This window comes from Citrus sinensis, chromosome 5 (assembly GCF_022201045.2).
Source record: "Citrus sinensis cultivar Valencia sweet orange chromosome 5, DVS_A1.0, whole genome shotgun sequence".
Lineage (NCBI taxonomy): Eukaryota > Viridiplantae > Streptophyta > Magnoliopsida > Sapindales > Rutaceae > Citrus > Citrus sinensis.
In genome coordinates this window covers 4,061,528-4,078,194 of record NC_068560.1, presented here as the reverse complement: position 1 = coordinate 4,078,194, position 16,667 = coordinate 4,061,528, and the positions used below count along the sequence as shown (strand labels likewise).

The following is a 16,667-nucleotide window of genomic DNA, read 5'->3' as shown; positions in this document are numbered from 1 at the left end:
AGCATTAGCTTTTGCTCAATTTTATTTGGTGCCAATTCGCATTTCTGAAAAAAAAATTGTATTTCAAATTTTTTTTGTTATGTTTGTTTGATTAGGGAATCTATAATTTGGGTTATTTGATTAGCACTCTAATTATCCTGGTTTTATGTAACAATTTGTCATATGCTTTAATGAGCCTACTTAACTATTTATAATCTTAAATATCTATTCAGGACATAAAAAAAGCCAGACAGGATCCTGTTGGCCCAATTTTTTTTTTAATTTATAATATTCATTAAATATTTTAAACGTTTATCTAATAAAACAAAAGTTAAGGCAAAATCGTAAAACCTAATTTCTAATTTTCTATGGCAGCTAGCTGCCGCCTTAACTTTACTTTTATTAAAAAAAATTATTTTAATACAGTTAATTAAAATTAAAATTAAAAATGTATCAATTACTTGGGGATCGGGGACTGTCAGGGATTCCCTGTTATTATTTGGGGAGGGGATAAAAATTTTCTCAAGTAATTCTAACGGGGATGGAAAGGGGATGAGAACATATGCAGAATATTGAGGATGGATATGGAGATGTCAGTCCCATCCCCTACCCTCCCCATTGCCATTCCCTAATGTGTCTGTATTCATATTTGTTCTTCATGTTGCATTATATCCATATTTTTGCTATTATTAAAACATTTTAAGAACAAATCAAGTGATAATTTAATTATATATATTGAAAAATATATTTTTAATTGTATCAATAATAAAATTATTTTATATTTTTTTCAACACATGAAATACCATCAAGGAGTCTTTGACAAAAACAAATAATAAGTAAATTTATTATTAATAAATATTATCGTTGGGATGCTATATATTTCTATCTAAAGTTCCCATTTGGGGGTTGCGGGGCTGACAACATGATTCTCCAAATGCGAACTTACAGCGTGCCTGATATGTTCGATTTTAAATGTTTTGCAGCCCAATTGACCTAGGACTTGTATAAAGTATTTTTTTTTTATGAGACAACACGTGGCTATATGTGCATTTAAAAAAAAAAAAAAGAAAGAAAAGAAACCCTTTCTTTATATAGCCTGTTTTCTCAGGCTTTTAGCTAGCTGACCGCTGCTAATGCTATCACTTCCATTTACTTCTCTCTCTCTTTGTTGTATTTTATTTTGTTCTTAGTTACTAGCGTCTCTTCTTTGTTTCTTTTTTTTTTTTTTTGTCTTTTCTTTTGTTTTCTTTTTCAGGTTAGTTTCAAAAGTCGTTGTGCTGGTTGCTAGTTTGGAATAGAGCAAAAAAGATAGAAAAGTGTTAGTGTTGGTACATTTTAAAAAAGTTATATAATTAAATTACTATCTAGTTTTGGGGTTGAGATTTTTTATTTAGCCAATAATTAAGAATATATACATTGGAAACGTCGAAGCATCTTTGCCTCTGGTAATGTTATTTTTTATTATATAATATGAAGGATTGACCGAGGAAAAAAAAAATAAGCCACCACCATCATCCGTTGTGTGTGTGTGTGTGGGGTGGGCATGCGTATGGATTGGCTGTTTCATTGACAGGGATTGGATTTCTTGCTTTTTCGAGTTTATTATATTGTCATCATGAATAGACGATCGTGGATGATGGTATAGGGGATGTTTTTACTGTTTTTCTAATCTTTAAGAAATTTTAATATTCACACAGGTCAATTAGAATTTGAAATTAGTGTTGTGGTTTTCTAGTAATTTTACACTTAAAAATTTTAAGGAGGGTCAAAATTGTCTTTTAATGTCAAAGATGTCAAAATTAACAATAAAAACAATACTTAACAAAACAGGGTGAGCAGCCTGAGCCATAGTAACTGTTGAAACAAGTGTGTATACAATAAAATTTTAATGAAACATTTGGGTGCAAATGAAAGTGCTCCCTCAAATTTTTAGAGGAGAATTGCGTTGGTCAAAGCAAATAATTGATAGACAATTTCAGAGGAAAATAACAGTGTTTTTTAATTTTAATTTTTTTTCGAAGGAAATGGAATATACATAAGATGATTAATCATTTTAACAATTTTACAGTGGGCGGAATCTCTTCTTCTCAATGTCATATCCCAACATTTTTAGATATCTTATTCCGACTCTCATAGGTATTGTGGGTGCAAATGTGCAAGGTAAAACTAAGCCCTTACTTGAAACACACTCAATAAATATATGGTCTTTTCTCATTGCCACAGCCATATATTGTTATGCACATTCAGAAGACCTCAAGTCTCGACTTCATCGAGAAAATTCTTCCCAATTCTGGGCCCTTATTGCTGTTGTCTCAGGATCTACTTCTGCAATATCTTTGATCTCCACCTTTATTCCACGTTCTAATATTGGCCATATCATTTTGTACACTGCGTGGGTTGGCACTGTCATTATTGTTGTTGTATATCAATATGGCACGTTGTTTTCAGAAGCTTGTCGTCAGCTCTACAACGAAACCTTGAAGCCATTTTGGATTGACATTTGCAATAGGTTTCGAGCTAATAACACTTCCTCGACAGGGAACCTACGACCAACACTACCAGTCTAGACGGAATTTTCTCCAAATTAAATGTTTTGCCGTTCGCAGTAACAAACAATCATCCATGTACATGTAGTAATTTGAAAAAGTAATGGAGAAAATTCCACAAAATATATTAATGTTCAGATTTCAATCTTTGAAATAGAAATAATTATTGTGATAATAATCAAACTCATACCTTCAGTCTTTTTATCCCCTCATATGCGTTCTTTTGTTATACAAGTAAAAGCTTTGCTCTATATTGTTTAAAGACTTTTTGTAACATAATTTAAACTTTACCCTTTATTGAGCATTGTCAAGTTAAAAAATTTTAAAATATCTTTAAAATACTATATCAATTATAAAATAAATAAATAATATTATGATAAATGTGTAATTATTTTGAAGAATCAATATAGAATCAGTAGTTATCACTTTAAAAAACAACTGTATTATTGATTGAACATTTGTGAGAGTGTTATTTACCTTTGAAAATATTTGCTTTTTACAAAGACATTGACGAACCGTCGGACTAATGTGAAAAGTATTATACATTTTTTACTTGTTTCTTACAGTCTGACATTTTATAATTACTATTATGTTTATGCCTCTGTCCTTTGCAAATTGCTTTGTTTATTCCTTTCCCTGCTGTCCTAATTTACTCTTATGAAATTTCAGAGTGACATAATTACTTTTACGCTTATGGATGCTGCCTCTGCTGTCCTAATTTGCTGGTGAAATTTCGCTTCATCCTTAGCTATTGATTTGTAATATTGGTGCGTTATTAATATTTACTCTTGTTATTGTATATTTCATTAACTATTGATTCTACACTACCTGATTGCAACATTTTCATCAAGCGTTATTAACGCATGGTAAATTATCATAAACTCAGAAGCCGCGTTATTTATTTATACACAATATTTTTGGACTCCAATGACACAAAAGGGATAATAAAAAATTAAAAAAAAATCAAAGAAAGAAGTAAAAAGTGAAAAAAAACCCGATATTATATGTATTCTACTATCCTTCTTCTTCTTCTTCTTCTCATGAGTCATCGCTTTTTCCCAAAAATTCCGAAAATAAAGTAAAAAGGAAAAAATATTTAATGCACTTATTTCTATTTAAAAGGCGTACAATTAATTTGGAGTCCACAAGCACCTACAAAGGGAACAATTTAACAATTAAACAATATGCATGTGTCTTATATACATTTTCGAAGTTACTTCGTGAGTCGTTCGATCTGAAGCGGAGGTTAATTCTTTTGAGTGTTGCTAAACATCGGGAATCCTGAGAGAACGCTGAGAGAAACGGCAGCCGCCGTTTCGTTCTCTCCCCCCCCCCCCCCCCCCCACGTGAGTAACAGATATCCGTCCCCCATGTGACTTTCAAATCATTTTCCTTCTTCCACTTCCTTCTTCGTTTTCAACAGATCCGTTCCCGCACTCCTTCTTCCTTCTTCGCTTTCAACAGATCCGTTCCAGCACTCCTTCACTCCCTCTCAACTCCTTTTCCTTTCTATTTTCAACTCCTTCTCTAGCACTCCCACATGAACTCCAACTCCCACAATTATTTTGGTAATTGTATTGTTGATAATTATTTTAATAATTAATTTATGATACAGTCAAATTGTCTTAATAGCATCTAGTCTTTCTTTAGTCGAGCCTCAAAACCTCCTTCAGGTAGCTTGACTAGATGGTAAGGCATGTGAGTTCCAAGAAGTCTATCCCATATTGAGAAGAATGGCTGAGAATAGTTGTACTTCAAGCCCTGAAGTTGATGGTGGACATCGTGATAAGTGATGTTGTTCTGGAAGAACAAGTGGAAGATATTGCCAGGCAACCAAAGCCCAGAGTGATCATCAACAATTTTAATCACAGCAAAGCAGAAAAATATCACGGCTGTTCGTGTAGTCATTCTCGAGACAAGAAAAGAGAGGGCTCCACCCAAAGTGTCGAGCAAAAGTCCCTCAAGTGGGTGATTGTAAAGGGCGCCGATTGCATAAGGAACAACCAGCCTATGGTGCTGAGAGTGGATATGACGATACAAGAAGTCTATCCCATATTGAGAAGAATGGCTGAGAATAGTTGTCTCTTTAATTTGCTCAAATGATGCCTTCTGTTCTTTGATAATAAGCATATATATTTTGCCATTGTGTGGTGGCTTCTATCAGTTGACGAAATTTTTAATTTCAGTGCCCTATGAAATCTTAAGATGGAGGCATGTATATTCTGTTGGAATTGAAGGGACACTTGTTGTGTAAATAGATATGTAGGGTAGATGCATCTCTTTTGGATATTTTAAGTTCTCATGGAATAAAGATTGGCATTAAATATGTTAACATTTGTTTCTGATATCTAACTGTGAACTAGGATGCTGTTAGATGTTGAAAGAATTGTACTTTCAGGTTGTATAACTCAACAAAGCAGTTTAATATTTGAAATTAATGGGAGCAAGTTATCTTGGTTTGTGATGAGCAAATAAGTGAACGAGAAACGAAGGAGAAGTGAACGAGTGAAGGAGTAAGGAGAGAACTCAAACTTAGCTTTGCTTGGTCATGAGCAAGGAGAGAACTCAAACTTTCATGTGGGGGGCAAAATTCACTTGGCAAAAGTGACTTGAATGTGGGGCCAAATGGCAGCTTTTGGCAAAAGTGACTTGAGCTGAAGTATTTTTTCACGTGGGGGTTCGCTTTCTTAGTCATGTTGGGGGGAGCTGAGAGAACACGAAACGACAGCACAACCTGCCGTTTCTTTTAGTGTTCTCTCAGCGTTCCCGACCTTTAGCATTTCTCAATTATTTTTTAACAGAGGCATTAAAATTTGGAGACGTTGATGATCATCGCGTAATCCCGTGACTTCTCCGTCAAATCTAACAGAGGCATTTACGGTCATAACGGCCGTCAATTTTGCGTTGTGAAAAAACTGGTGAAGCCCCTATGATTATGAAAGCGATTTGTTTTCTTTTTTCTTCTTTCTCTTGCTAAAGTACAACACAAGGTGCCATGAATCTTTTTCACTTCAAAAATTTGGTTAAGATGAAGAAGATTATTAGAAATTTCTTAAAGTCAAGTATTTTACTTTAACTAAGCTTATTGGATTTACAAATTATTCTCTATGTTTACACTCGGTGGCAAGGCTCCGCGTGGATTGAGACGGGCTACCGCCTGTCTAAATTTTACAAAATTGCCATTATGCAAAGTTTACAAAGACGCCACTATCTTATTTACAACTGTACCACTCTGTTAATCTACTACTTTGTCATTCATACAAATAAATTTAAAAAGTGAGCAGCATTTACTTCATTCGAGATTTCAAACATGATTTTTTTTTTCTTTGCTTCTTCAGTTCTTCGCCTTCTTCTTGGTAAGAACAAATAATAGATTTATTTTTTATTCAATCATTTACAATATATTTATTGATTATAGGGTAATAAAGACTAAAAATCATACTCTTTAATTCTTGTTCCAATTTCATTGTAAAGATCAAATGAAGATAATTTAGCCATTGAATTCTAGCATTCAAATTTTTAAATTGATTTTTGATAGAGATAGATCATAGATTTGATCCAGTATATTATGTATAATGTTAATTTGTTAATTAAACTTATTGTCTGACTTCTGAATATTATCAATGTGTCATAATGAAGGATTGACAGTTGCATTGCCTTTATTATCTACATTGAAAAAGAATTTGTAGACACCATAAATTCAAAACCGATAATGGATGAGTTTAATTCTCGAAGCATAGTAAAGCATAACTTTAATTTTTTAAAGAATGGTAAGACACAACTTAAATAGTGTTTAATTGTGATTTGATTGCTTCTTGGATATGATGTATTTTCTTATGTGTTAATGAAACTTTCTTTTAAAATTTATATTTTTAATTGAGATCACATATGGACTGGGAAAAAATTTTAGCCCACCCAAAATTTTTTTTCCTGACTTCCCCTCTTTATGCCCCCAATTGCAAAACATAAATGGCTTCCATAATTTACTTTTTCTTTTTACCCCCGAATCCTTTTCAAACCCCAACAATTAAGTATAATATATATTATCTACATATAAACTATATAATTTTCCAATAAAGCATTAATAATTAGTTTTAAGGTCATACGTTTATTCAATTTATTACAAAGAAAATATGTATCTTATAATATTTTATTATTATATTTAACCACCTTTGACCGACCTTTATAAAAATGCCACTATCTGGTTTACAATTGTATCACTCTATTCACTTACAACTTTGTCATTCATATAAATAAATTTTAAAAGTGAGCATTTATTTCATTCGAGATTTCAAACATGATTTTTTTGTTCTTCGCTTCTTCAGTTCTTCGCCTTCTTCTTGGTAAGAACAAATAATAGATTTATTTTTTATTCATTCATTTACAATATAATAATTGATTATAGGGTAATAAAGACTAAAAATCATAATCTTTAATTCTTGTTCCAATTTCATTGTGTAAGATCAAATGAGGATAATTTAGCCATTGATCAATTCTAGCATTCAAATTTTTAAATTGATCATTGATAGAGATAGATCATAGATTTGATTAAGTATATTATGTATAATGTTAATTTGTTATTTAAACTTGTTGTTTGTCTTCTGGATAGTATCATTGTGTCATAGTGATGGATTGACAGTTGCATTGCATTGCCTTTGTTAGTGAATTTGTGATTGATTCTTTTAACTTATTTTATATTTTTCTCTTGTTTCGACTGCAACAAATGTAAATTTAATAATTCGTAAGGGCACAAAAGCAAAAATATTAGTTTTAAAATTTTTAAAGTTAAAAACAAAAACAAATTAATATTTTTTAGCGATTAAAAAAAATCATATCATTCAAATTCAGATATTCAGTTTATTTAGAATTCAAACTAATGAAGAACCATTTGGATTTCAGATTAAAAAATAAATGCCACCTTAAGGTCTCAAAATTAAAATTATTTAAAAAGCAAGATGAAGGTGGAGAGGATTTTTTTATTCATCCGTTTTTGGAGTAATCGACACATATAAGACTAAGTAATCCCAAATCAAAACATTTTTTTTTAACCTTTTAGGAAACAAACGTGTTTCGTAACTGCATGGGCGCACCTGAAAATTGAAGGGCGCAGGCTTGAGTTGGGTAGATGGAGATATACTGAAAAAATTTGAAAAATTTTTATTTCTTATTTTTTATCCACACAAGTCAATTGGTTTTTATGATATTAACACTTAAAAGATTCAAATGAGGGGCAAAATTATCTTTTAGTCTAGTAATTGCCAAAAATGTTAAAATTAATGGTCAAAACTTAGTCAAAATCGAATGATTTAAATTTTTCCAAGTGAACGCGATTTACAGAAGATGATTAATTATTTTAATGATTTTTCAGGGGGCCAAAACTCTTCTGTTTGATGTCATAATCCAACATATTTGGATATCTCATTTGTCTCCAATCGGCATTGAGGATGCAAATATGCAAGGCCAAACTGTGCCCTTACTTGAAACACACGCAACGGACATATGTGCTTTTCTGATAGCCACAACCGTATATTATTATGCACATTCAGTTGACCTCAAATCTCAACTTCATCGAGAAACTTCTTCCTTGTTCTAGTGCATTGTTGCTGCTGCCTCAGGGTCGAGGGACGAACCTAGGACTTCAGGTTACCTCGGACTAAATTAAAAATTTTATATTTTGAAGTGACATAAACATTCATAGGTAGAGAGAAGTGCATCAAATAAAGGGGAAATGAAAAACCTTATAAATACGGCACTCTAAACAAAAATAATTGTAGAAAAAGGATAGAATACAAAAGACAATTCAATATAAAGCATTATTTTTGAAATATGGAATCTGACATTGCAACTTATAATAACATGTAATTATATAAATCAATTAAGAATTTCAAGTTAAAATTAATCAATACATGTAATCGCAATCAATTAAAAATTCCAAGTAGAACTTTTATATTTGAAAAGTACTTAATTACTAGATTTAAATAAACTAAAACTTTAAAAGTGATTCATCTTTTTAAATTATAAAAGTATTATTAGTCAAAATTTTCAATAACAAACTAAACTCAATCCAACAGAAGGTATTTAAAGTGCCGTTATTTCTTTGGCAGGCACTCTAAGTCTCTGACTCTCTTTGAAAAACCTGCTGATGATTCTTCTATTAAAACCTCCTCAAAATACTTGAATTTTATTTTCTAACTTGTCCTTTTAGATAATGTAACTAATAAATAAAATCTCAAAATTCACATAAAAAGTTTATGAAAATGTTGATAATTATTACTATATGTCTTTTAAGTACTTTTAATACTAGTGACAATGTTTTACTACGTTGACATACTATTTTTTTTCAATTAGAATTTTTAAAAATAAATTAAAGCACCAATAATATTTTGGACCCTTAATGTTTTTTATCTATTCAATAAACATATGATTTAATCATTTTATAAAATAAGTAACTAATTTCAATTGGAAAAAAATATAATTAAATTAGGGACATATTTGAAAATAAAATAATAACTTTATTGTTATATGAAATTGATAAAAACATAAGGCTAACTGAGAGGAATATATATGAAAACAAAATAAAACCTCTATACTTATATAAAATTAACGAAAGTATAAGCGATATAAATGATTTTTTCTGGAACTAGGCTGGGCTACAGCCCTGCCTTGCCCAACTGTAGGTCCGCTGCTGTCAGAGACTGTTTCTGCAATCTCTTTGGACTCCACATTTGTTCCACGCTCTCTCTTGTCATTTCATGGTATACACTTCATGGATTTTTTTTTCTTTAATCATTGTTGTGTATCACTATTGCACGTTGTTTACTGATGCCTGTCGTTAGCTCCATCGCCAAATGTTGAAATTATTTGGGAGAGAAGAGGAAAATCACTTGGATTTGGTGCATTTTGCAAAAGAAATTAGAAGTCTATTTATAAAATTCGTAGAGGGTATTTCGATTCAAAAAAAAAAAAATTAAGAAATAACTCTTGAATTTATTGTTTTGAATTTAATTTGAAATGGAACTATTGCATTCGGTTGCGATGTAGAACAGTTACTTAGGATAATCATGAGCATGATACATTTTGCATGTCATAAATTGGGATGCAGGTGTCCGGTTTTGGTATATAATACACTGTTTCGAAGGTTACGATGAGATGAATCAAACCCAGAATGCTCACGCTACTCTATCCTATGGCTGAGTCGAAATTATACTTCTTTCTTATCATTTTGCAGTTTCATGTTATTTTCCTATGTTTTTGTTAATGATGGGATGACCATCTTTTAGTGTAATAAAGGTTGGAATCATATGGTATACCTAAAATAAATTGTCACACTAGATTAATATACTCATTCTCTACTCAACTAAGAGTATCATCTAGTTCAGCTATTTCTTTTTTTTGGTATAAAAGAGAAATGTTCTTTGAACTTGCCTCGTATGTTAACCTGATACCAATACGGTCTACCGTACGCCTGTCTAGCTGTCAGGTGAAGATAAATTTGAGTTACATCCATGTTTAAGTTATTATTGCTCATAGCTGAATGCTATGGTTTAAATGATAGAGCTTTTGGTTCTTCCACATCACTTTTTAGAGGGCTCTTGATTGTTTCATCGAGTTTGAGCATCATGTGCTGTTTTGGATTTGATGATGATAAAGTTTTCAAGCATAAAAGAAAGGATTCCTTATATCATTCTGAAGAGAGGAATCCTTATATCATTAGATGCCTTGATTCAGGAAAATGGGCATATTCAAAAAATGGCCCCTTTCCAAACTCCTCCTCCAATGGGCGGGCAAGGTGTCCTGGAATTCCAGCCACATCTTAATTTGATTATTATAATTGTCAAATCTGGTTTTTGTGGATTTAAATATTTTGTAATCTTAAGTTGATTATTTGATTTTTATTTCAAATAAAAAGGTTGTGTTTTGCAATTACATATTTTGGTGGCGATGTTCAATTGGTGATGAAAAAGATTGGCGGGAGGGATGATGGTGATGTTTGAGAGAGAAAGAAAATGTTTCAAAAATAATAATTTTTTTATAAGGATAATTTTTTTTTGTACCAGCTTGGTGCGGATCTTAATCTCGCCATCAATTCAATAAAATCAGCGTTTGAAGACCGAGTCATACAAGGGCCCTCAGGAGTCAGGGCAGCTTTATTTCATTTTTTTTTTTTTTTTGATGAGAGGGGAACTTTAAATTCACGTCATACAATGACACGACCGGGAACTTTAATATGATAAGCAGAGATAATTGACTTACATGTAAGGGATCAGGTTACGGTGTAATTATGTTACTATATCATAATTATATTCAGTCATTAGATATACTTAAATTAATGGGATCCATTAACATTCAACGTCTGGATGTAATTATAATACGGTACCATAATTACACCATAGAATTTTTCATACGTAAGCACCGCCTCTCGTAAATTGAGTTGTGGATTCTATTTGGGCCCACAACCTTCTGAGAGGATGTACCTTACTTTGCTTAACTTGTTAAGCCGAGATATTTCTTCGGAACACTTTTAACTTTCTAGGAAACCCCCGCATGCCCCCCCTGCATTTGACATATATAAATTTTAAGCTGTGAAAGCTCAAGCCACGAGATAATTGAGATGTTCTTAAAGTGATATTTTTTTCCCCCTTTTTCCTTCCAAGTTTCAAGCTGTTTTTGTTTTTCAAATCGATCACATTTGCTGTTCCCTACCTTATTTGGCGAGAAAAAGAAAACTCAATCCAGGGTTTGCTGAGATACATATATGCAAATGCAAAGCTGCCACTGCATTCTGCATCATCCAAATCCTAACCCTTCAGTGTATGGTCATTTTCTTTACCATTATTGACTCAAGTTGTATTTATTTTGAGTGTATATATATATATATGCAGTCCTCTTCAAAGAGTTTTTTTTTCCTCCTAATTTAATTTCCGTGAAAAAATTGGTTAAGTCCTAGCTGAAGATTTTGTTACGCCTCCTATAGAAGTGATTTGTTTTCTGTTTTCTTTCTTTCTCTTATTAAAACACAATAAAAAAAGAGTACGATTTTTAATTTACCCCCACTTAAAATGATAATCTTTAATTTATTTATATTTATCAAATTTCATTAAGGAGTTACAAAGTTTGTTATCAGCGTGTCTCCATGTATTCTAATCTTTTGACTGATAAATAGAAGTAAATTAATGCTTTCAAAATTTTAAAGGGTAAATTGAAGGTTTTCTTTATAGAAACATGTAACTTTGATTCTTTGAATATGGGTTTATTTAGGGTCTCAAGAGTTAGAGTTTTTAAAGGCAAAAGCTGAACTCTATGAAGAAAATTGGCTGTTTGATTGATTGGGATTGGATTTCTTGCTTTTTCAAGTTTATTAAATTGCTATCGTGAATATATGATTATGGATGATGTTGTAGGGGATATTTCGATTCCCATAGCCAAACATTTTTACTTTTTTTTTTTTATCTTTAACAAATTTTAATATCCACATAGGTCAACTGAAATTTGAGACTAGTGTTGTGGTTTTCTAGTAATTTTACACTTAAAAATTTTAAATAAGGGTAAAATTGTCTTTTAATGTCAAAGATGTCAAAAATAACGGCAAAAACAATATTTAACTATTCAAAAAAGTATGTATATAATAAAATTTTGATGAAACAATATTTAACAGAAAAGGAGGTGAGCCATGAAAGCTGTTAAAACAATGTGTATACACCAAAATTTTGATGAAACATTTGGGTGAAATTTTCGTGCAAATGAAATGATGCCCCCTCAAATTTTTAAAGGAGAATTGGTTTGGTCAAAAGCAAATAATTGACACACAAATTGAGAGGAAATTAATACATGGTCTTTTTTATTTTATTTTTTTTCAAAGGAAATGGAATTTATAGAAGTTTGATTAATCGTTTTGACAATGTTGCAGCGGGCGAAATCACTTCTCCTCAATGTCCTATCCCCACATTTTTGGGTATCTTACTGCGGCTCTCATAGGCATTGTGGGTGCGAATGTTCAAGGCCAAACAAAGTCCTTGCTTGAAACACACTCAATAAACATATGGTCTTTCTTGATAGCCACAGCCATATATTGTTATGCACATTCTGCTGACCTCAAGTCTCGACTTCATTCAGAAAATTCTTCCCAATCTTGGGCCCTTGTAGCAGTTGTCTCCGGATCTATTTCTGCAGTCTTTTTGGTCTCCACATTTGTTCCACGCTCGGACATTCGTCATATCATTTCGTACACTACATGGATATGCGCTCCCATTATCATTGCTGTGCATCAATATTGGAAGTCGTTTACAAAAGCTTGTCGTCAGCTCTACAACGAAACCTTGAAGCCATTTTGGATCAACATTTGCAATAGGTTTCAAGCTAATGACACTTCCTCAGGAGGACAACAACGACCAACACTACCTGTTTAGAAGGATTCTTCTTCAAATGTTTCACCTTTGGCAAAATTAAGTCAATAATTTGAAAGGCAGATCTGACAATAGGTTGGCCTGCTTTCAAAATTTAATTCGCCCAATATTGGAGACTCATAGGTTTAGCTTAATTATTAACAGACTTGAATAGACTTGAAAAGATAAGGAGTAATGTTCCAAGCACCAGAAATCTTTTCTTATGTAAAGGGTAATGGGGGTGGAAATATGCGTCGAAGGGACGGCATCATGTGATACAAATTTTTCAATTAGGATATGATATTGATGATGATAATGTATCATCTTAAAGACATGTTTACAATATATTGTTATAACTTGATAGCTTATTTCTTGACTATCGACTCATTTTGAGAACCCACGTCAGCGACTCAACAATTTGGTCATTGCCACTTATGTTGTGACCAATCACGCACTGATTGCTTAATATGAGTAATAATAAAACTATAAATTCTTATATAAACAAAATTTTATCAGTTATATTAAATACACATTAGTCTACATTATTTATATTTATTATTTTATATTTTCATACAATTAATAAGTTTATACTAATTAATTTATACAAAATAAACCTATACAAAGATGCGTAACACTGCCATCACTCACATTACATATCAGAACTACTATGGTAGCTTTCTATCTAGTGACTATAACAAGGGCGATTGGATCAGTTATAAAGATCGGTCACGGGAGCAAATGGCGCTGGATATGTCCCATTCATAGCAAAATGAAAAATATATGCTTATTACATAGTTTACACTACTGGTATTATAGAAATATATCCAAAGTCACAAAGAAAAAAAAACTAAAATACCCTTTATTTAAAATCATATAAAAAAGTACCTAATTTTATACTCGACTTAACCAACTTCATACTTGACGAATGCTTGATTTCATACTCAATTTTCCTTTTTTGTTTTAGATTTTTTTTAAGTTGCTAAAGAAAAAGAAAAAAATGGGTACTAAATTACTAAAGCCCTATTTGGTATTAAGATGATACGACTTTTAAGCTATAACTGTTGTGGAAAAAAAAAATGGTAATGTATTGTTATTAGGACTTTTAAATAATAATTTTGACAAAAAGAATAAGGGCCAATTTGATACTGTTGTTCCTTAAAAAATAATTGATGTTAGCTATGCTATATAAATAATCAATTGTAAAGAGAATCAGTTAAACATTTATTAAAATTTATTTTTAAAAGTATTGTGCGTTTTAAAAGCAATCGTATATGTTCGGTAAATCTTACTGTTAAACTATTGTAAGAATATAAATATCGAATAAAATTGATTTATACATTTATAAATATATATTATTTTGTTATTTTTTAATTAATAAGAAGATAATTGATCTTGTGTACCCGATAAACACTGCTATGATTGAAGAAAGGCAGTATTGCTATTGCTGATTGTTACCAATGGCCTTGATAAACTATTTCTTCACGTCAAACTGAGGCATACGAGGCATAAAGCCTGGGCGTAGGAGAGAAAGCTACAACATACACACAATTTGAATAGGTCTTGCTGATAATGCTGAGTTACTTAACATCTCTGTGAATGAAGAAGATTCACCTTAATGCCATAGGGGAGCAAATTAGGAGGAAACAAGATGGACGTGTCACATAGTTAACAGAGATTTTAAATCCTGAAGGGTACAAGACCAATATTTTGAAGCTCACCTCACTAAGTGAACCAAGCGAGTTAGATTATAAAAATATCAAAGAAATAGCTTTGTTAATGGGGTCATTAAGAGAGAATAAAGAAAGGGGAATTCAAAGTCATAAATAAAAGATAAGCCATACTGTCTTTTTTTGTGTCAGTTTCATTCTCATTCAACGCATGGGGTCAGAAGTAAAGACGTTCATAAGACATATGCATATTATTTAGCCGGACCTTGCTACGTTACAGATTCTGTATGTAACGCAGCAAATGAGGAGCATCCACGCGTTGCAGGAGAGAGGAAAAGTTGTTGGAACTTAGCTGATACAAGACTAATTTCCATTGAGCTGTTACATACAGAGTCTGTAACGTAGTTTTGTCCTATTTAGCCAAACAAGGCTAACGCGGTGTTAAAATGGGTTTGCGAGGGCCCGCCGCGCCCAAGCATGTGCTTGGAATAATATCGTCGTTTCACACTCTTTTTCACTTTGCGTATGACACGAGATTACCTACAACAATAAAATCAGTCCGTCCTGCGTTAAAAAAAGTTACTACTTTTTATAAATTTGACCCTACAATTAGAGTTAGGGTCATGTTTTAATCGCTATTATAAAAAAGTTCGTCTTCACTATTACCCCCTACACTTTTTAATTAAAGGTCAATGGTGATGTTTATTTTTATTTTTGTTTGAAATTTGAATAAGCATGATTTAATTAAAATCTTAAGTATGCAGTTTTTAATGTAAATTTCGGAATGACATATTTATTTTATTTTTTTTATAAAATATATTTATTTCTTTTTCAATATTTGAAAAAAAAAATCATATGCTCATTCATACTATCTCTATTCACATATAAAAAGGAAAGCGATTTACTTACTATAAGACCCTTGAATGATTCCACATGCCATATGGTGCCCACTAAGAATTGAAGCTCCTGGTGACTTTAAAAATAAATTTAAATTTCTTTTGTTAAAAAATGTATATATCATTTATTGTCCTAAAAGCCCCCTTTTAAGTTTATATAATTTTTAATATATTAAAGTTATTTCTTCTTAGTTCCTTCTTTACTCTTTTCTTCTCTAATTTTTTTTTTAAAATCAAGATTTATCAATTAACACAGCTCAACTTAACACTGTATTTAAATTTGTAAGTAGAACTATGCTACTTAAAGGTGTTGTAATTATCATATATATATATATATATAAGTGGGATGCTTAACAGTTAACAATATTATGCTTATCAAATTTATAACCCTATTGTTAAATCTTAATTGTGCACTGCAATAAAATATATTGTGATAAAAGATTATAAAAATATCAAAGAAATAGGGTTATAAATGGGGTTATTGGGAAAGAATAAAGAGAGAGGAATTCAAGTAGTAAATAAGAGTTACGCCATACTGTCCTTGTCCGTGTCAATTTCATTCTCATTCAACACAGAGGGTAAAGAAGCAAAAATGTATATAAGACATATGCATATTATTTAATTAAACTTGTTATATCATCCCAAAAAAAAAATAAATAAACTTGTTATTTGACACCATTTACGTAGAAATATCCATTAACTATTTTTTCTTTTTTTTACTTTACTGTTGGTTTTTTGGAAAAAGTCGACTCGTGACAAGAAGAATAGTATACTACCCGTAATATCGGTTTTATTACTTTTCACTTCTTTCTTTGATTTTTTTTTCAATTTTTTATTATCCATTTTGGGTCTTGAGTCCAAAAGTATCGCGTATAAACGAATAACTCGCTTTCCAGTTAACGACAATTTAACAATAGTAGAATACTTGCCTTGAGCTGCTGCCCTCCGTCCATTTTGTGGAAGCTAAAATTTTCTTCTCAATTATGAAAATAATTATGTGAAAGTAATTTTCTCTCTTTCGAAATGAGAGTGGAGCAGACATTTTTTGAATATTTGAAAATATAAAAAATCTGGGCTATTGTTCTAGTAATTATCTAATTATAAATATATCAGTAAATAGTCTCATGTAATATGAGTTATAATCCGGAAGGTATCGTGTATAAACGAATAATGCGGTTTCAATTATTCGGTTTTCAT

At 31.4% G+C, this 16,667-nt stretch overlaps 2 protein-coding genes across 2 annotated transcripts in view; one reads left to right on the top strand and one right to left on the bottom strand.

Annotated features, from left to right (window-relative positions):
* Positions 1 to 3,249: 3,249 nt before the first annotated feature.
* LOC102622641 (KH domain-containing protein At1g09660/At1g09670) overlaps positions 3,250 to 16,667 on the top strand; it is a 95,879-nt gene continuing 82,461 nt past the window's right edge. The window contains exon 1 of the mRNA XM_052441886.1: positions 3,250 to 3,292. The gene's annotated coding sequence lies outside the window, so the exon portion shown is untranslated. The remainder of the gene's footprint in view (positions 3,293 to 16,667) is intronic.
* On the bottom strand, positions 4,161 to 4,655 carry LOC127902175 (very-long-chain aldehyde decarbonylase GL1-9-like). Its single transcript, XM_052440989.1, has one exon. It carries the CDS (start codon positions 4,653 to 4,655, stop codon positions 4,161 to 4,163), a length of 495 nt encoding a protein of 164 aa, XP_052296949.1.

Excerpts from the sequence above, each read along its gene's own strand:
- LOC127902175 (XM_052440989.1), bottom strand. The coding sequence starts at position 4,655 with ATGCTTATTATCAAAGAACAGAAGGCATCATTTGAGCAAATTAAAGAG.